Source organism: Molossus molossus, unplaced genomic scaffold, assembly GCF_014108415.1.
Source record: "Molossus molossus isolate mMolMol1 unplaced genomic scaffold, mMolMol1.p scaffold_m16_p_5, whole genome shotgun sequence".
NCBI lineage: Eukaryota > Metazoa > Chordata > Mammalia > Chiroptera > Molossidae > Molossus > Molossus molossus.
The window spans coordinates 65,667,067-65,689,102 of NW_023425388.1; the positions used below are offsets into that span (position 1 = coordinate 65,667,067).

Below are 22,036 nucleotides of genomic sequence, written 5' to 3' on the forward strand. Positions count from 1 at the left end.
CTCTCAAAAGTCTATCTGTTTTCTGCTATTTATCTCTGGACTATGTCTTTCTATCCCCTTCTACTGGCATATTTATTTTGCTCTTTTAACTAAATCTCTCAAAGAACTAAAAAATCAAACTTTTGAGTTGATTAGGCAGGCCCAGGTAATCTACAGGAAAACAGTTTTCAAGTAAAGAATAACAATTGTATCAAATTAAATCAATACTGTTTTAATGTATTTTATTATTTAATATTTTTATTGAATACTTAGTATGTGTATGTATGATGTCTGTGACAATAGTGTGCAGAGTGCAAAAACAATTAGCTTTTTGAATGCATATACTTTCATATGTGTGTGTGTGTGTGTGTGTGTGTGTGTATGAATTTGAAGTAGTTTGATTCTTTTTATTGATGAGGTGGTTCTGCAATTAGGACCAGGCAGAGTAGGCATACAGTAGTAAGTTGCTGAATGAAGAAAAACAAAGAAAAGACATTCTAAAAGTTCAATGACGTTTTTGTCAGCCATTATAGGATTTTTAAAAGTTAGACTGACAAAGAAAATTTGGTAGTTAACTATTTATAAGTTTGTTAGTCATACAAAAATCCTAGGTTCACCAAGCAACTTAAGGCTTGTTATTTACTAAGCTTCACTTTACCAGTTCTGAAATGAAGGACAATTGTTACTGTATTGACATTATTTTCTCTGATTATTTTAGGTATTATTTTAGTACACGACTTAACAAATAAGAAGTCTTCCCAAAACTTGCATCGTTGGTCATCAGAAGCTCTCAACAGGGATTTGGTGCCAACTGGAGTCTTGGTAACAAATGGGTAAGCCCAGGTTACTTCACAATTGGTTTGAAATGTTATAAGCAATCACAAGAATCCACCCTCCAAAATAACAATTTATAAGATGTTTGATGTGCAAATATTTTCTCCCAGTCTACATTGCCTTTCATTCTCCTAACAGTATCTTTTACAAAAGCAATCGTTTTGCTTTTTTTTTTTTTTTTTTAAGTCTAATTTCTAGCCCAACAGGTGTGGCTCAGTAGATTGAGTGTTGTCCCATGGACTGAGAGATTCCCAGTCGGCACATGCCCCGGTTGCAGACTCGATCCCCAGTAGGAGGCGTGCAGGAGGCAGCCGATAGATGTTTCTCTCGGACATTGATGTTTCTATCACTCTGTCCCTCTCTCTCTCTCTAAAAAAATCAATAAAAGCCCTGGCCGGTTTGGCTCAGCGGTTAGAGCGTCGGCCTGCGGTCCTGAGAGACCCGGGTTCGATTCCCGCTAAGGGCACATACCTCGGTTGCAGTTTGTCCCCGGCCCTGGTTGGTCGTGCGGGTGGCAGCCACTCGATGTGTCCCTTCACATCGATGTTTCCCCCCCCCCCCCCCGCTCTATCCGAACAAAGAAAGAAAATGGAAAAATGTTCTCAGGTGAGGATAAAAAAAAAAAAAAAATCAATAAAAACTATAAATAAATAAGTAAAACAAAAAAGTCTAATTTCTCAATTTTTTCTTTTATGTATTGTAATTTTTGGTATTGTGTCTAAAAACTCTTTGCCTCATCCCAGAACATGTAGGTTTTCTCCTATGTTTCTTCTAGAAGTTTTATCGTTTTAGGTTTACTTTTAGATCTGTGTTCCTTTTTGAGTTACTTATAATAGGAGGTTTTAATTGAGGGTGACTTTTGCATATGAATGTCAAGTTGTTCTAACACCATTAATTGACAAGATTATCCTTTTGCCACTGAATGTCTTTTACTTTTTTGCCAAAAATCAGTTGACCTTATTTATATGAATCTATTTCTAGACTCCCTAATTTTGTTCCATTGATCTGTGTGCCTATCCCTTCACCAATACTACAGTCTTGATTATTGTAGCATTATAGTAAGTCTCAGAATTAGGTAGTGTGATTCCTTCCACTTTATTTCTTTTCAGAATTGTTTAGCTAGCCCTGGCCAGTGTGTAGCTCAGCAGTTAGAGCGTCAGCCTGTGCACCAAAATTTTGGAGTTTGATTCCTGGTCAAGGGCAAATGCCTGGGTTGCAGGTTCAATCCCTGGCCCCTGTTGGGTTGCATGTGGGAGGCAACTGGTCCATGTGTGTCTCTGTCACATCGATGTTTCTCTCTCTCTCTTTCCACCCCCTCTTTCCCCCTCCCTTCCTCCCTTCCACTCTCTGTAAAGATCAATGGAAAAAAATATCCTCGAGTGAGGATTAAAAAAAATTATTAAAAAATGTTTAGCTAGTCTAGTTTGCCTCTAAATATAAAATTGAAATCAGCTTGTTTATATTGATGAAAATTATGCTTGGATTTTGATGAGAATTGCAGTAACCCTATAGACCAAATCAGGGAGAAGTTTTGTTGTTTCATGCAACCCATGAACACAGATGTTTTGCTTCATTGATGGTTTTTTGTTTGTTTGTTTGTTTTGTTTTATTTTTTGTTTTTTTTATCATCCTCACCCGAGGACATCTTTCCATTCTTTGTTCAGGTAGAGTGGGAGGGAGAGAGAGGAACAGAGAGAGAGAGAAACATCGATGTGAAAGGGACACATTGAGTGGCTGCCACCCGCACAACCAACCAGGGCCGGGGACAAACTGCAACCGAGGTACGTGCCCTTAGCGGGAACCGAACCCGCGTCTCTCCGGACCGCAGGCCGATGCTCTAACCGCTGAGCCAAACCGGCCAGGGCGGTTTTGTTTTTTTTTAATCTTCACCTGAAGATATTTTTTCATCCATTTTCAGACAGAGTGGGAGGGAGAGAGAGACAGACAGACAGAGATATCAATGTGAGAGAAACACATTGATTGGTTGCCTCCCGCACAACCCCAACCAGGGCCAGGGACCAAACTACAGCTGAGGTATGTGCCCTTGACCCAAATCGAACCCACGAGTCTTTGGTCCATGGGCCACACTCTAAATGTGGAGCCAAACTGGCCAGGGCATCTTTGATGTTTTGAAGCAAATCCTACACATATCACTTTATCTATATATTACAGTGCTTCAATGTGTAATTTTAAAGATTAAGAACTTTTGAACATAACCAAAATGTAATTGTCATACTGAAAATTAACAATAATTCTTTAATATCAAATATTTTCATTTCCCCTAATGTCTCATAAATGGTGGTTTATTCAAATCTGTATCTAAATAAGGTCCACTCATTGTATTTGGTTTCTTTTCATCTTAAATTCCCCTTTTTTTATTATTTATTTTTTACCCATCAGCAGTTTATTTGTGAAAAAAGATGCTTTGTTTGTCCTCTAGAAAGTTTCCTATATTGTGGATTTTGCTGATTGTATGCCTATAGTGTCTGTTAAATTTGTTTCTCTGAAATCCTAAAACTTCTCTAAAATGGTAGTTAGTGTAGTGGTCTGTAAGGTGCAATTTTGTTTTTTATTTTTGCCAAAGTCCAATTGGATGTAAGATTTAATAAAAGAGAGAAAAAGGAAAGTTAATAGAGATATGAGAACAAATTATATGTATATTGCAACATGTATTATGCTACATATATAAGATATGTGTTAATGTATATCATGTGCAGTATATGTTATATTACACGTGTAATATGTATGTGTTGATGTGCAAGAGATTATGCAAGACTACAAATGATAGAGATATATGCATTTCAAAGATGATGTTTGATAAACTGTATATAAAAATTTGTATGTGAGCCAGAGTTAGTATAGGGAAAGAAAATAGTCCTAAAGGACACTCTCAATGCTTTATTCTCTAATGAAGCAGATTTCAGTTTGGGACAGTTTCTCCTAAATCAGGGTTGAGGTTGGTAAAAAGAATCAAAGTCCTTGAACTCAAGCTATTATTGGCTTTGATGCAATAAATAGAATGATAATATTTTTATGAAATGGGAGGTTACATAATTCAAAACACTTATGTTCCAAGGCTGAACAGTAACTGAGGCTCTGCAAGATTATTGTGAAGGGGAAAAAGATTTGATCATTTTGCTCACACCACCCCAATTTAGAATTATTCAAAGAGAAAAGAAAGTAATGTCGAAGGAAGAAAAACAGCTATGCTCAACTGGGCTGTATTGATTGGATTATGCAATATTGATTTACTGTCATAAGGTGTTCGAAACCAGATTTTGCTGACTGTTGTAAATTGAGTTTATAACATGTCAGAAATCCAACTCTTTTATTTCTTATATGTGAATAGAATTGAAAGTAATTCTACAACTTTGGGCTCCACATTTCTTTTAGTAATAGAAGGAATACCTCTCTATCCTTTAGGTAGAAATAGGAAAAAAAAAACTGTAATGGCCAGTGACCCTAAGGGATTCGTATTGCCTGTCCTATCTTCCACAGCTCTGGTATCAGGACAAACAACTACTTGGTACTTAATTCTTTCCTTTTACTATTCATTTTGTGGTTCAGCTGTTTCTTTCCATTTCCCTGTGTTAAATCCATCTTTCCCTAGGCTGTCGCATCACCTATGGTAGATTTACTCTGGCCTTCAGCATCCCTATTTCCTATTTTTCTTAAACAATATATTTTTCTTTATTATTCAGAGACAGAAATGTGTATGGCAGTATAGAACTTGTGCATAGCCCTGAAGGTACCCAGAAACTTGTCATTTTTCCCTCTGACACAAGGCTTGAGTGTTGTGCTAGGTTCCAGGGTTTTCTCCCCACTGAGGTTGTTTGTTTGTTTGTTTTTAAATATTTTTTCTTTATTGATTTTAGAGAAAGAGGAGGGGTGAAGGAGAGAGAGATAGAAACATTGGTGAGAGAGAACATCGATTGGCCGCCTCCTGCGTGCCCCCTACAGGGTATTGGGCTCACAACCCAGTATGTGCCCTGACCAGGAATCGAACTGCCAACCTCTTGGTGCATGGGTCAACTCTCAACCAGTGAGCCAAACTGGCCAGGCCTCACTGAGGTTTAAATCCATTCTCTATATCTATACAGAAAAATTTCTGTGCTTTAGAACACAGAGCTTTGGGAGAAGTCACGTCAACCTACCTTGATATACTTGATGGGCACTCAATTATTCAGGTAGTCTGTAAAGACTCATGGGGACAACTTTTGAGTAGTTAGATGAATAGTTGGAAGTCTGTAGATGGTGGGGATGAGTTGTTAAATAAATAAGTAGATGGAAGAAATTAGGTTTGTAGGTGATGGGTGAGCAAGAGTCAGTGAATTATCAGTAAAATGGTATAAGCTAGTTGTATTTAAATATTACACATCTACATCAAAAAGGTAAATTCTATTCACCTTTTTATTATTTATCACAGGGATTATGACCAGGAACAGTTTGCTGATAACCAAATACCACTGTTGGTAATAGGGACTAAACTGGACCAGATTCATGAAACGAAGCGCCATGAAGTTTTAACTAGGACTGCTTTCCTGGCTGAGGATTTCAATGCAGAAGAGATTAACTTGGTATGTATTTTCACTAATGCATTTTTGCGTCATTGTCACTTGAAAGCAAAACCTAAGACTTCACTAGTCATATATTCTCACAAAAGAATCTTTATTCTTGAAATCAGGCTATTTTGTTTCTACTCCAAAATATGGTAAAAATTGGAATCAACATAGACTGTCAAATGGGCACAGTCACCTCAGTTTCCTTGTATGCTGATCTGTTGCAATGTTTGAACTTTGTTCTATGAATAATGTAAAAATCATGGGTTTTTTCTTAAAAATACTTTTAAAAATCACACCAAAATCAAAATAAGTAAATTAAGGTGACAAAGAAAGGTTACTGAACCCTGGCTAGTTTGGCTCAGCTTTAGAGCACCGGCTCGCTGTCCAAAGGTCTCAGGTTCAATTCCAGGGCAACCAGTCGATGTGTCTCTCTCACATCGATGTTTCTTTCTCTCTCTCTCCCCCTCCCTTCCACTCTATCTAAAAAATCAATGGAAAAATATCCTTGGGTGAGGAGTAATAAAAAAAAAAATAGTTACTGATACTGTACCTTGATTATTCTTGCTTTAGAAAAGCCTCCTAGCTTCTTAAATTACAGAATTTACCTTAAAGGAAAAACATCTGGACAAGTGAAAACATTATAAACTATAAACTAGGAGTACTTTATAAGCATTGGTTTATATAATCTTAATGTGTATACAGAGAATTGAATCCCTTCCTGAGATATTTGGCTCAATTAGAACTTGGTGCTAAAAAGGCTAAGAAAATTCCTCATGTAAACCAGTTAGTGTTGCCCAGAGAAGGATATGTCATTGCTCACAAGTAGGATTTGTGCAGCATATACAGTGCACTAACATTCAGACGTGTGGTGGTGGTGGTAGTGGTGGTTGAATAATACCAGTTGCTACCATTTATTGAGCATTTATGTGCTGAGCACTGTTCTGGTTATTTAGGAACGTTATCTCTCATGCATCGTCTTCATGTCATCCTAACAACAACAACAACAACAAGCATTATTATTATTTCCATTTTAAAGATGAAGACTTGTAGCAGAGAGAGGTAACTAGGCCAAGGTTACACAGATCAAAGCAGTTACTCTGACTCCAGAGCCTGTTCTATACAATTCATCCTATTTTCAACTTAATTATCCTACAACTAACATTTCGAATCTTGGAGCTGAAAGAACTCTTAGAAATCACCTAAATTAAGAATTACCCAAACCTGCCTGCATATTCATGTTATCAATAAACAGTACCTATGAAAATTTTTAAATAATTGCCCATAGCAGGAACTTTTTATTCATAAAGTCTGGCAGGAAGACCAGGACTCTGATTTTAACAAATGACTCAGATGATTCTGATGCCCTTACTATGTGAATCAACATTTGTGAACACTACTTGGTTCAACCTCACCCTACCCCCATAATTGAGTCAACTCCTCTGTCTGCCCTTCCGTTGTTTGTTACATTGTACTTTGCAGTGGAGGTGCCTTATGTCTCTCAGCTGCCACCATGGAATATTCAGTATAAATGACCCAAGTAGTCAGCACTGGACCATGATGTTCCAGAGGATTCCTGTTACTTAGAATACATAATATCCTTGTTGAAGAAGTGCTGAGGTTACTTCATTTGAACATTATTTCCAAAGCAACATTTGTACTCAGTTTTGCGCCATTAATTACTTTCAATGTGTTCTGGCATCTATCTGTTTCTAGTGGCTAGGTATACGATTTTTCTACTTTACTTGCAAAGTCAGGACCAATTGTTAACATGATGTGCTCAGGTGGTGATACTTTGGCACATGTGGTCTGCACAGAGTTCACATACAACATACTTTTGACCTTTTATCCATGTATAACTTCAAGAACACAGCAGGAACAGTAAGGGGGTCTTGAGTGTGCAGGGAACTAAAAATGAGGAGGAAAATTGGATAAGAGTTTCAAAAAGAGATAGTCAAAGAGACTCAGCAATTAAGTATAAAGCCTCAAATAATAAACTAGTGTAACAATATTAGTGCTAGCATCTTTGGTTATTGTATATACTCATCAAAGAAGGAATCAGAGTTATCCATCTTGTGCCTGAAAAAAGGCAAAATGTTTAAATTATAGATAGGGAGAGGATCACTTGTGTTTTTTCCTTAATCCCGTTAGGTTTATTGTGTCTAATACAAATTTTTCTGTTAATGCATTTACTTCAAAGTAGTCATAAGCATCTTCCCTAGTTATTATTCCTTTCTCAAGCTTAGAGAAGCTATTTAGAGCTATTAATTTTCAGGCTTTTCCCTCAGCCATGATCAATAACAGATGGCTCAGCCTTAAAATTCTTATCCTAAATATCATAGAATTTCTCTATTCTAGTCAAGATGAAATTGTGCAGCTTTAGAATTAAGTTTTGGGGAGGTTTTGTTTATTTGTTTGCTGCTTGGTTTAGTTTTTGTATTTAGTACTTTAGCTCTATTTGGGATCATCTCTGAACCTTTTTGACATTCTGATGAGTATATAATCAGCATCCATTTTGTAAAACATCTAACACAGGTCCATCTAAAGTTTGTCTCTCATACGCCCCAACTGCTGTATAAATGTGTTCAAGGATTGTTTCAAATATAGTCATTTGCACAATGATATTTCAGTCTATTTAATCCATATGTGAAGTAATCTTTAATATTAGGTGCTTTGTGTCTGAAAATTTAGTCTGATAGCATTTTCTTAGGATGAAGAGAGAGAGAGAAAACTAATATTTCAGTACCTGCTATGTGCCAGACATGCATTATCTCATTTAATTTTCACAAAAATCCTGTGGGATAAGTATTGCTATCCCCATTTCATGAATGAACTCCACTTTAAAGATTTAGAAACCTAACCAGTGTCACACATTCTAGAAATGTTGTGACGGATATTTGGATTCAGAGCTTGCTGGCTTCTAGTATTTTATGATCTTTGAAGTTTGTTGTAGTCTCTCTTTGTTTATGGTTTTGCAAATGTATTCTAGATTCTGGCCAAAATTAAAAATGTGAGCCTTGAAATGTTGTATATGGAAAAAGAAATGACTGTTACAAACTTTATTGGAAAGGAATCATGTAGGCTTAGAGATTACAAAACAAATGCAACAACAATATCAGAATTTCCCAAGGGACGCAACCTGAAAGACAAATATCTTTCTTGCAAAGGGGCCTACATGATATCCTCATAGTTTGGTCTTATGTACCACTTGAGGTAAAAATCAAAGTATTCTGTTTCTTGAGGTGGCAAGTCAGTAATAACAAGTAAAGGCAATGCAACACTGGAATTTCAATAAAAGGATAGTAAGCCTTTTAAGGTCTTTACCAGTCTTTATCATGATTTAACCTTCCAGATTGTTTTGTCTCTTCTGGGCCCCATTTTTTTCCAATTTTTAAAAATACTGTTTAATAGTAATATATCTATTGTTCATTATTGTTTATTTAACTATTGTTTAATGGTAATGCCTAATAATATTTAATAATAATTCATTGTTTATTATAAAAAATATATTGTTTATTATTATGCTTACGGCTTACCAAGAGATGTATTACCTTGTATTCAGTGAGTGAGGAATCCCTGGCAAGTGTTCTGCTTGTTCTTTGCTCCTCTTAACTCCTTATTTTCATGCTTCCTACTATTTGCATGAACAGCATAGAACTTAGTTGAGCACTGGTGAGTAACTAGTGCTAAAAAGTGAAGTATTGACTTTTTAATGGCTTTATTTTTGCTTTTCAGGGTAAGTGTAGGTAGGTCACCTGATTAGTATCTTGGTTTTATTAGTTAGATATTAGCAATCCTGTCTCCCTTTGTGAATTATTTGACGATGAACACATTGGTTCAGTGTCCTCTAAAATTGCTTAAATACAAAAAGCGGCCTTATCTTCCTTTAGCATGTTCCTCTCTGCTTTGTGCATCATAATTTGAAAATTACATTAATATTTTATGAGAGTATTATGCCTAATATTTTATAAAAATGTGCAACAGGAACAGTGATAACTAAGAGCTTATGTTCCCTAACTTTTAATTGTAGGTCTTATGTTTTATCTTCTAGGATTGCACAAATCCACGGTACTTAGCTGCTGGTTCTTCCAATGCTGTCAAGCTTAGTAGGTTTTTTGATAAGGTAATGGCCTCAATTAAGTTATTTTTAAACTTAATTTATATATTATGAGAGTTTAAATTTTTTTGTAGAATGCTTTGTCCTTTTATGCCTTCATCCTGAACGTCACAGGCTGAAGAATACTTGTTTTGATCTCTCTTATCAGTTGGTATAATTGCTCAAGGCCTGCTGACGTATTTATTCTATCACCAGTGTTCTCTAAGCACAGGATGAAAGCTACTGGATTTAAATGGGTTTTTTAAAATGATACCTAATTCCCTTTCTTAAAACAATTTATGTTTTCCTATTTTCTATCTCCTTTTATTCACCCCTAAGCCCTACAAAAGACTACGAGATGAGGAGATTCTGCTTAGTTGCAAGCCCTGAGTTCGTTTTACTCTCCCAGCTATTAATAGATTTCACTATTACTTTTAATGTAGTGTCATCTTCTTGATTCCCTGTTTTTTCCCTATCAGAAACCTTTGCATTCCAGTTATTGACTCTTGCTAGCATCATCTTATTGTAGAATGAAAATGTGGAATGACTCAGCATGCTAGTAAATTAGAGCACTGTTTGTCTGTCCTTCACAAGGCCATACAGCTGCATTGCACATAGTACTGACCAAGTTTAAGTTGCTTGCCCAGTGCTGACATTGTGTAGTAAAGTAAAATAGGACGTGTTTCTGTATGTGTTACTGAAAAAGATTAATTTCCGTATTATATTTCCTTTTAAATGTAATCGCCTAAGAAACATTTCTCTCGTGGGACTTCTTTATGAATCATTTTTCTTTGAGCAATTTAGGGAGCTAGTATTTGGCCCTTTATCCAGTATGTCAGCAGAAGATAAAGCCCCACACCCCTCCCTATTTAATATGAGATCACTGTGAAATTTTTGCTTCACTGCAGAACTTCCCAACTGGTGTGTTGCAAATAGGGTACAGCTGTGCTGAGATATTGATTTCCCCTCAGTTCTCAGAGCAGCCAGAGCCCCTCAGGCTGGGTGATTGGCAGCCTCTTCCATTTACTTCATTGTGCTGTACAAATATTAGCATTTTCTAAATGAGGTGCACTGCATGGAACCACATTTTCTGTCTACATTGTTTTCAAACTTAAAAGGTAAGAACTTCAGATCCCTGATCCCATCTGATACAAAAAGCTATCCTCTAAGAGCAACATCTTATAGATCTGTGTCTGATAGAAAGATTTCACAATATACTTTTTTAATAATTTTGAACTTGAAATGTTAAATGTAATAAGTTATATCCTATAGAAACAATGGGTTATAGAAGAGTGTACCCCAAGTCATCTGTCAAGGCCTTATTCTAAAAAAATCAGAGGGAACTTGATTGGTTTGAAGAAGAGAGAAAAATTTAGTAAGAGGACATTGTAAGTTGAGGGTAGGAAATTATGAGCAAAAAGGTAACTTCTCTCTTCATTGCTCAAACCACCACCAAAAGTCCATGGGTCAGGGGGTTGCCCAGACCTCCAGACTAGGGCGGTCACCTGAAACCAAGGGATGTGGCAGCTAAATTTCACACAGTTTTCTATACATCAGATTTCTGATACTTTTTAGAGAGTGAGGGAGTGACAGGGAGAAACATCAGTGTAAGAGAGAAACATCGATTTGTTGCTTCCCGTATGCGCCTCTACCAGGATTGAACCTGGAATGTGCTCTGACCAGGAATTGAACCTGTGACCCTTTGGTGCAAAGGACAGTGCTCCAACTGAGCCACACCGGGCTGGGCTTTCAAGAGTTTAATGTAAAGATTTCTTTTCCAAAAGGGAATCTGACTTTTACTCCATACTCCCTTGGCTAGTAGCAGTTCTTCCCCACACTAGAATTATAGGATTTTCCTCTCCTGCACCGAAGAGAGGAGAGAGAACCAGTCTCTTCTTGCTTTCTGTAAAACCAAGTATTTTGAGATGTATATTGATCATGAACCAGCTTTTCTACCTCTGGGACCAGTGACTGAAACCTTACCCCAGGTCTCTTGTAGCTAACAGTGACCCAACCATACTCTCTAAGATAGAAAGTTATTTGGCTGTCAGACCAGTGAGAGTAAGCCAACACAGGCCTGGAAGATGCTCAGAGCATATTCAGAGGCAGTTTTATTTTCATAATTCTAGATTCTAGTGTCTTAGAGGTAATCTACAGCTAATCTGTATTCTTATTTGATTAACTTTTCTTAATCACAACAGCTCTGGTAAAGAAAACAATTCTGGCCCTGGCTGGTTTGGCTCAGTGGTTAGAGTGTCAGCCTAAGGAACAGTGAGTCACAGGTTTGATTCCAGCCAAGGGCACATACCTCAGTTGTGGTTCAGTCCCTGGCCCTGGTCGGGGTCGTGTGGGAGGCAACCAGTTGATGTGTCTCTATCACATCAGTGTTTCTCTTTCTCTCCTACTCTATCTGATGATAAATAGAAAAAGTATCCTCAGATGAGGAATTTAAAAAGAAAAGAAAACAATTCTGCCTCTGCAATTATTGCAGTTTCTCAAGTGTTAGAACAGACTTTCTTATTTTTTTAACTTTTTTTTTTTTATTCTCACCTGAGGACATTTTTTGTTCAGATAGAGCAGGAGGGAGAGAGAGAGAGAGAGAGAGAAATCGATGTGAAAGGGACACATCGAGTGGTTGCCACCCACACGACCCAGCCAGGGCCGGGGACAAACTGCAACCGAGGTACATGCCCTTAGCGGGAATCGAACCCGGGTCTCTCTGGACTGCAGGCCGACACTCTAATCACTGAGCCAAACTGGCCAGGGCTTGAATGTTTTTGTAATCATCTGAAAATGTGGTGCTCCTTAAACTCACCATTTAGGGCATGTTGTTTGAGGGCTTCTTTACAATAGTCCTGATGGATTTGTGCAGATACATCTGCTGCTTTACTGTGTTTCTCCTACTGACCAAATACAGACAGTTCTGAAACTGCAGTATTAAGAATGCAGATTAGGTCCATAAAAAGAAACTAATTGACACCTTTGATATTATATCATCTGTCTCTCTTGAGGCCCTCCAAAATTTATCACTGTGTTTACTGGAGGGATGTGGTGGTTCATTACATTACACAGACTCCTCTTTAAGGAATAGCTGTACTATTAGTAAGCAAGTGGTTTGCTTTTTTCTTATGAATTTTTTTGGTACCTTTCAAGGCTGACTGTTAGGAATCTGAGAGCCAAAATTCCTACTGTATCATCTGTCATTCTTTGATTACTTAGTCATTTTTATTTTTCACTTATTTTTTAATCTATTAGTACTTTCTGGAACGAGGCAGACTCTTAGGAAATACTCCCACAATCCTGATCCCATTAGCACCAGATTCAACTCATTGTACCAGATATCTGTATCTATTGAAAAGACTATTAATTCGTATATGTGCCTTTTAGTCCCATGAGTGGCCATTACAGTTAGCTACTTTTTCCAGGTATGGATGCTAAACCCTTAACATCTTTGTTTCCTGCAGGTCATAGAGAAGAGATACTTTTCAAGAGATGGTAATCAGGTCAGTATCTATCTTTTCTTTATAAAATCAGTTCTTAAATTTGTAGAGAGGTGAATTCCAAATTTATTTTCAGAGGTGGTTTAAAAAAGTGGGAGAAGTCCCTTTGTAGGCACAAGCAACTGATTTTCTTCTGTTAAATCCAAAAGAAAGTCAAATTAAGGGAAAATAAGGATCCCAGAGATAAAAACAAAACAAAACAAAACAAAAACAGGGATAAGTTACACTATAAAATAATAGAAGAAAATCATTTGCTTGAGATACCAAAAGTATACATCCAAAGTCTATCACAAGCAAATAATTCATATAAGGCAATAGCTGAATATTATGAAATTCACCTTCATCCTCTCTGATTTAGATGACACTGTCATCAATTTGTTGGCAAATGTTATCCATTTTGGTAGCATTTATTTTTATTATTTAGTCTGCTGTGGTTTTCTGAGTAAAACCACAGAACGGTGGTTCTTTCAGGAACAACAGACTGACATTTTAAAGAAAAATATTTAAAGGCTATTAGCACTTGAACTCTGCCTACTTGAGATTTAATGTGATTATCTTTCTTGCCTACAGATTCCAGGCTTTCCTGATCGAAAGAGGTTTGGGGGAGGAACATTAAAGAGCCTTCATTATGACTGAATCGCACTCATCCTTTGGAAGAGTGAGCAAGCAGTGGCACTTTTTCACAGCATTCTTCTTGCTGTGTCAATTATTAATGTCTGAGCCTTTTAATGAAATCATCTTAAAATGCCACCCTTCACCCCCATCCTTTAATGGAAAACTAAAAGGAAGTGACAGTGTGGGAGGTCCAAACTTTGTCCCCATTCTCTCTGTGCCTCACCTTTCTGTCCCTGTTTATAGATTATGTAAAAGCCTTGTGGAAATATGAGATGTTGTCAAAATGATGCAGTAAATGAGCAGTGACAGAGTGCTGCAGAGAAAATTTACTCCTGCCTAGAACTGGAGGGTTTTATGGGTCTGTAATTTTCCCACATGCCTTGCTGAGAGCTTAATTAAGTGCTTTAAAAATGTATCTCTATTGTTTTACTTTCTTGAGGGGAAAGGTTATGTTAACCAGCACTGAGTTGTCCACCCCAAACAACAATCTGTGTCATTTTCAAAGAAGCAAAATGGTGTTATTTAATTGTCTCCACCCTCATCACACACAGGATGCCTAATAATAGCAACCCTGTTCCCTCTTCTCTCCTTTGCAAATGGTTCAGTGGCTGGAAGAGGAGGACTAATGGCTGGAGTTAAATATAAATAGATTAATAATACATGGAGAACAGCAGTACCAGAAAGGAAGAATTCTGCAAGAAATTGACAGCTCACTAAATCCTTCACTCTTTAGGTTTAGCTGTCTGCACTCTTATGGTTTTCTGTTTGGAAATGGGTAGGGTGAAATCTAAGACCTGCACACAGACAGTAAGAAAGATTTACAGCCTCTTCAGATTTTATTTTTTTGAAGGAAAAATTAACTCCTGAAATGACTCTTCACTGTAGTCTGTAAACTAACAATATTATTCTTTGTGTCAACAATGTATTCATGGAGAGAAGTAAAAATAAGTTCCACAGCAACACATTTACATTAATTATGGACTAGAATTCTTAGATTTAATAAGCCAGAACTTGGGGAGTGGGTGCGGTTGTATATGCATAATTGTTTGTTACTATTTTTAACAGACAATCATTTTTGCTTGTTTAATTCTCTTTACGCTGGTTATTCTTGAATATATAAACTTGATTTCCAAAAACTACAATTTGCTGCCTTATTCAACAACACCTTTTCACCGGTATTCTCTCCCTGGCTCTGTTGTGGATCTCTGCACTCCTGATTTTGCTCCATATTAAAATATAATAATAATAAATACATAATGTCAGTTTCTCATTTTAAAAGTAGGTGGGGAAACAATAAATTCACTTTCTACTCCATTTTAATTACATTTCAGAAGTGCTTTGGAAATCAAAGTATGCTGAAAGACAATGTTAACATAAGAATGTTAGAGAGTGCTTTTAGAAAGGCAGTCTTCAGAATTTGGAAAAGGATGGTTAAGCACTTTACATCAGCTAGAATATTCTCCAGTCTTTCTTCACATCCTTCCCCACAAGACTTAGTCCCAATTTCTTTTCTGTCATAAAGGAGAGCAATGCAAATCAGGATCTGTGTGTGGAATTTTGCACAAATATGTTGTGACAGAGACTGTCCAGTTAGAAAGCAGAAACCAAATGCATGCAAAAAGACCTAAACCAACCAGAGCTCTGTGTTCCTCTTTTGCCAGATAACTCTTTCCTTACCCTCCTTTCTCCTTCTTTCTTTCCCTTAATTAAAAAACAATCTACCCCAATTTCTTTAAGTTTTTTCTTATTAAAAAATAGAAGTAACCAATCACTGATGGCTTTACGGTCAATCTTGAAAAATGATGTTACTCCTCAACTCCATTTCTTCTTGCTGTCAGGCTTAACTCTATGAATTATAGTTTTCTAAGAAAAATAATAATTTTAATAGCCTAAGTTTGTTGCACGTGTTAGTAGCAACTAAATAAGGTTGTTTGCCAAAATGAATGTTATTAGCCAAAGTCCTTCAAAAAGAATGTTTTGAAGCATAATTTTTGTTGAGAGCTGCTCATAAAAATTGCTTTTAAATAATAAACAAGTGTAAATACCAAAATACTTCATAAAAAGTGTTAAATAAATCTTTAATTTTCTTACTTTCTGATGGAACAAGTTGCTAGCAATAGAAAAAGGTTTCTTTTTCTCCCCGTTGTGATTTAGATATCTAGCCAATGTCCTTACTCATTGCAGAGGCAACCAGATATGCAGGCATATGGCCTCAGGTGGCAGGACCCTTAGTTGGAAAGGATTTGTGTTGGTCTCTTCACCTTAGTACTCTACGAAGAGCTGCTTCCAAAGGATTTGGTCCGTATCAGCTTTATCTTGGGTTCTCAGAACACCCTGCAGTGGAAATCCCCATGATACAATCCAAGTGCCTTGGTGCTGTTCTTTCTCTGAGCAGTCTGAAAATGGACTGCGTGTGCTGGCCCATTGGACTGGAATGAAGAGCTCCTAATCACTGCCATAATCTGAGACTTTGAGTGTTTGTTTCAATAGTGTTGGCTGTAGCACCCAACCTAGGTAGGGCCTTGTATGGGTGTTTAATAAATGTTGATTTAATTGAAAAAATTTTAAAGCATAGGTAGCATCTATTTGAAGAAGAGTAAAGGTCTAACAGGATGTTTGCATTGGTTTAATATCTGTTAAAATTCAAAGGAGGATATTGTTTTGGAGAAAGGAAAAGGAAATTTTTTAAAAATTGATTTCTCCATAGTCCCAAGGCTGACTTAAGTCACTGTGGAAGGAGAGGAAGGGTTCCAGGAAATCTAGCCCCAGGAAAACCCTGAGCCTCAAATATTCCACAGTGTGCCTGATACCGTGGCTGCTCCAGAGAGTAGGGAAGGAGTATGACTTCCAGTTACAATTAATCAGCACCTTCATTACGGACTTAAAGCAATGGCTTTCAAACTCAAAAGTGCATAAAAATCCTGAGTGTTTGTTTAAAATGCAGATTCCTGGACTTATCTGACCTCTATCCCCAACCCCCAGCCCTATGTATATGGGATGGGGCCAGGATTTTGTACAGTTGACCCTTAAACAACACAGATTTGAACTTCATGTGCCCACTTATACACGGATTTTTTTCAACCAACAGTACCACGTTCATTTTCTCAGCAGGCTAACTGCTATGCTTTACCAAGGTCATCAGTAAGTAATGGTGAAGCATGAAACCCCCCAACTCCAACAAGGGTGTAAGGTAACACCAGATAATTTATGGGTTCCTTCTCTTTCTTGGAGACATCTGTCCTGGGGTCCTCCATCCTCTAACTCCATTCTGGAGTGATTGCTCTGAGAGCCTGTCACACTGTCCCTTGCATTACCTTGTAATGGTCCCCAGCTTCCTGGATGTCACATTTTCCACTTTCCTGGTGTGAAACAGTGGTTTTCCAACTGGGATGAGTTCAAATACCCACTCCAGGAGGTACATGGGCACAGATAGTTTCACAGGAATCATTTTCCAGCTCATCAAATCCCCTCTGTACCTTAAAATTGAAATGCTTGTGAATGCAGCTCAACGATACTTATTTCCCACCTCTACTTCCGCAGTCACCCTTTGCCCACTACAGAAAAGGAACATCTTAAGAGTAGTACAATAGGAACATGGTATATTGCCCCAAGCCGTAAATGTCTTCAGGATGCCAACAAAAGGACAATTCTGAATATTAGTTTTACTTAAGGACTTTTCTTCACTTCTTACAATTATTTAAGAAAATGCAGAGCTCTTAAGGAAGAGTTCCTGAGAACAAAGCAAAGAGCTTTGGTAAGAAATATCCAAACCTCTGACACATTCTTGCATGGCACGGCTTCTTGCTGGGTCTATTAAAGTATCAAAATAACATTTTTATCAAATATAATAATACAGGCAAACGTGTATAAAATTAAAATTATTTTTCCATACTTTCTGAGTAAATGAATCAGACAAATCACCTCAAAGTGAAAAGTTAACATTTAGTCAGTGATTCCAATAGCTGGGTAACCAAGCCTTTTTCAATCAGCTTTCCAACTATTTCCTTGCAACAAAATTAAAGAAGAACCTTACTGAGTTGTTGATTGATAGGTCATTAAAAATAATGCTTAATGATAAAAAAAATAAAATAAAATTTAAATTAAAAAAAATAAAGAAAAGCCTTGGCTGTTTTGGCTCAGTGGTTAGAGCGTCAGCCCACGGACCGAAGAGCCATAGTTTCCATTCCAGTCAAGGGCACGTACCTCGGTTGCAGTTCTGGCCCTGACCGTAGTCGGGGTCGTGCTGGAGGCAACCGATCGATATGTCTCTCTCACATCAATGTTTTTCTCTCCCTCTCACTCTACCTAAAGATAAATGGAAAAAGATCCTCGAGTGAGGATTTAAATAAATAAATAAAATAATGCTTAATGATAGAACACTATGTATTTATTAGTATTTAATTCAGAAGGAGAAGTGAGTGATATAGCAAAATTCCTTCCAGGCATATCTACTATTTTTATGAACAAGTTTTCTCACTGCTTAGGTATATAAAACCAAAAAATAAGATTAAATGATGCTGAATCCTGTCTCATTCCTAAAATAAGAATTATTAATTTATGGGTATATGAATTAATAGGGGAAAGGAGCCGTCTACCTCAATAAAGAAGCATTTCCAGAAAGACTTTGCCTTTTATATTTAATAATGATTTATTAAAATGGATAGCATTTATGGGCCACTGTCCTAGAGAAGAGTCCTCCCGTCTCCTGTCTAGGGGCAGAAAGAACGCTTGCTGATACATTCTGGAAGTGCATTGGGGAAGGAGGCCAGAGGTGTTAGCAGCACTGGTTGCATGTGGTGTCGGTCCTAGTTGCCACTGCCTGGTGTCTGAGTCTGAAACTTCTGACTTTTCTTCCAGAACTTCTGTGGAGAGGAAACCTATGTAGTGCTAGAATCTGGTAGAAGCAGATACCTGGTATCTCCAATTCCTGGTCCTTTTCAAATTGTTCACCTCCCATGTTCCCCATGTCAGTTCACTGAATCCATCTTCCTCTGCCTGGTTTTTAGATCTTTATTCTTTTTGCTTACCACTTTGATACTATGACTCTGTTCTGGTCCCATATATATCTGCCTCGACCCTACACACAACCTGTTCCTTCCACTGGGTGCCTTTGAATCCTAAAAAACATACCCAGCCCAGAAGGTCCCCCTATGCCCCTACTTCAAATGTCTGCCAAAACCCTCCCCTTCCCAGAAGCCTTCCCTCACTAGCCCTGCACTCTGCTATTGTAGTCACTGCCCTGAGCACAGCTCTTTGTGCACTGTGCTTCCCCTTCTCTGCCTTCGCACACTCTGTCCTCCGCTCCGTGCCCTACCCAACTGGTGTTCTATGTGACTGGACTCACGCATCATCTTTGGGAAGCTAGTCAGGGCTAGGTGGCCTCCCAATCTCTCCTGTTGCACCCTGGGCTCTTCCTGTCGCACCACATAAGGCACTCTGTCGTAATGGCCCTTTACTGGTCAGTTTTCACCAGTACGCTGTCCTGCTAGAGATCAGGACTGAGGTTTAGTCATCTCTGTGTACCCCACATCTCACAGCGTCTGGCACCTCACAGGTCCTCAATAACTGTAAAATAAAGAAATGATTGTGTGATTACATCAGAAATGCAAAGCCAGCCCTGGCTGGTTTGGCTCAGCGGTTAGAGCGTCGGCCTGCAGTCCAGGGAGACCCGGGTTCGGTTCCCACTATGGGCGTGTACCTCGGTTGCAGTTTGTCACTGGCCCTGGTTGGGTCGGGCAGGTAGCAGCCACTCGATGTGTCCCTTTCATGTTGATGTTTCTCTCTCTCTCTCTCTCTCTCTCTCTCTCTCTCTCTCTCTCTCTCTCTCTCTTCCTCTCTCTCCCTTCCACTCTATCTGAACAGAAAATGGAAAAATGTCCTCAGGTGAAGATAAAAAAAAAAAAAATTAAAAAAAAAAGCAAAGCCAGTCAGAACTATCTGTCCTTGTTTTATTTATTCTTACTTCCCCTATGTGTATATAGCATGGTGCCTGGCACTAGCAGTTACAAAGTAAATACTTGTTTTAGTGAATCATTGCTATAAAAACGGGAAAAGACAAGAAATAGTTAACCCACTTTGGAGAAATCCCAAAGTTTGATGATAGGTTTATTCAACTTTAAGTGTTTTCAGGCTCCTCAAAGTAATTTTCATCCAGTCAAGGATCTGTTACCACTCTCTTTAGGAAATCTCTCACACCTTAGAAAGAGCTGAAACACCTCTTAAATCCGCCTTCAAAGCTAATTCAATGGAAAGAGCATAGGAAGTTTATGGGAAAATAAAGCAGTAAAGCTTTTTCCTTTGTCTTTTATTGGCTCCCATTTATTTATTTTATTTTTCTAACCACCAAAGACTAACTTTTAGGATCAATGGAGATTCAAGATCCAATAAACTCAGTTGCAAAAAATATTTTTCTTGAATTCATTTTTTATTTTTCTTTCATTTACTTTTGAATCTGCATACTACAGGAATTATAAAAACCCCGCTTAGTAAAGCTGGGTCTATACCGCCCCTTCCTCCCAGGTTTTTATGTAAATTCCAGGGAAGCTTATATAATACCACAGTGTCATCTGTCTGTGTGCTGAGATACCCTATAAGCTGCCTGGTCCACATTATCAATCCACACAGTTTGCTACCAACCTGTCACTTACGTCTATCAGCATGGCCCCTTTGGTCTGGCCTTCTCTGTACTAATACCTTATACACAGGCAAATCATTCTGCTGCTACCACAGTATGCTAGAGCCTGGGGACCTCCTCTGGAGGTTGCTTAGACCCATTCATTCCTCTAAAGCAGAGGGTTTAAACTGGCAGCCCTTAGCCATTTCAAACCTGCATGCATAGTTTTTGATATAATTGTATCAGTTATCTATCACTGCTTATCAAGCCACCCCAAAACTTAGTAGAGTAAAATATACCATTCTGTTCGTTCACATTTCTGTGGGTCAGCGATCTGAACTAGGTTTAGCTGGTGGTTCTCCTGCTGGTCTCACCTGGGACACTCATGTGACTGCAGTCATCTGGCAAACAGATTGCCTCATTCGCATGGCTGGGCTATTGCCTGAACTTCTCTCTCCTTGTGGTCTCTCATCAAGGAGGCTAGCCCAGCTTTGCATGCTGGTCTCAAGTAGGAAGAAATGGACAAATTCTAAGGCACAGCACTTTTCAAGCCTCTGCTTGTGTCATGTTTGCTAGTAGCCAAAGTAAGAGAGAGAAAGAAGACCCCATCTCCTGATGAGTGGAGCAGCAAAGTCACATTGCAAAGGAGCATGCACACAAGGATGGGAGGGAATTGGGGGCATTTCTGCAATCTCCCACAGTGGTTTCATTCATTCATTTGTTTAGTTCTCAGGAAACATCACTTAGTCTATTTAACCCATTTACATTTCCTGCCTGATCTACTGAGCTTGAGTTTGTAATAATAAAGCCTGGTTTACAAGATTGTTTTTCTGAAATTAAATGAAGTAATGTCTATGGAAAAATCTGGCAAGAGCACGCATTTGATCGATGTATGGTTTCTTCCTTCCTGGATACAATTAGCCACGAAGCTGATACCTGACCATGGCTAAGGAGAATAGCCAAGATGAAGGACAAGGGAGTCATCGAAAAAGTGGCTGGAAAGTAATCCCTTGGTCTGTTTTCAAAGAAATAAAGGCATTAGGAGACAAAATTCTTAAAGGATGTATAAGAATTTAAGGAATTGAGAGGAGCAATAATAGTAAACATCTTAGTCTGCTTTCAATGAGTGCTTCAAGCTCTGAACAGTTAGTTCTCCCAGCTCATCCTTGGGAAGCACCTGTGAAGAGCTGGCTAGACCCTGGCTCTGTCTCAGGCAGCCCTGTGCACATACCTGCGCCAGGGCACAGTTCATTTTCTCACTGCTCCCCAGAGAGTGAAGACTCTTCCCTGAGTGAGGGCTGAGTGGAGAAGTCTCTGCCACACCCGGCGGCGGGCGCTAACTACCACAGTTCCTTTCCTAGGGAACTTTAAATGCTCTGCCTTTAGGCCCTGGCTGGGTGGCTCAGTTGCTTGGAGCATTGTCTGCACCCCGAAAGGTCATAGGTTCAATTCCCAGTCAGGGCACGCATCCAGGCTGTGGGCTCGATTCCAGGTCGATGTGCGTGTGGACAACCTATGGATGTTTCACTCTCACATAGATGTTTCTCTCCCTATCTCTTTATAAAATCAATCTTTTAAAAAGTTAAAGCCCTTGAAATGGGCCAAATCTTAAACAAATAAATAAAAGCATATCTTTGGGTGAGAATTTTTTTTTTTTTTAATTCTCTGCCTTAGTAATAAGTCTTGTTTTTACTGGAACAAATAATTAGCCAATCTTTACCTGAAGTGAAGAGGAGACAGGCCTCTGAAGACTCTTCCAGAAACAGTCTGGGGTCAGTAAACAAAGGCAGTTGTGTAAGCAGTTCATTGAAAGTGAGCGTGCTGGACTTTCTCCCTGCTT

General features: G+C 38.3%; 1 protein-coding gene across 4 annotated transcripts in view; it reads left to right on the plus strand.

The window, feature by feature from the left end:
• RABL3 (RAB, member of RAS oncogene family like 3) overlaps positions 1–14,854 on the plus strand; it is a 48,540-nt gene extending 33,686 nt beyond the window's left edge. Inside the window, exons 4-8 of one of the 4 annotated variants that reach the window (XM_036243744.1) lie at positions 698–812; positions 5,240–5,390; positions 9,424–9,495; positions 12,933–12,971; positions 13,539–14,854. In XM_036243744.1, coding sequence (XP_036099637.1) covers positions 698–812; positions 5,240–5,390; positions 9,424–9,495; positions 12,933–12,971; positions 13,539–13,604 — 443 coding nt within the window. In that variant the 3' untranslated portion in view covers positions 13,605–14,854. Of the gene's footprint in view, positions 1–697; positions 813–5,239; positions 5,391–9,423; positions 9,496–10,439; positions 10,551–12,932; positions 12,972–13,538 lie in introns of those variants that run through there. The other 3 variants (XM_036243746.1, XM_036243747.1, XM_036243745.1) reach the window with 3 other exon arrangements.
• Positions 14,855–22,036: the final 7,182 nt, after the last annotated feature.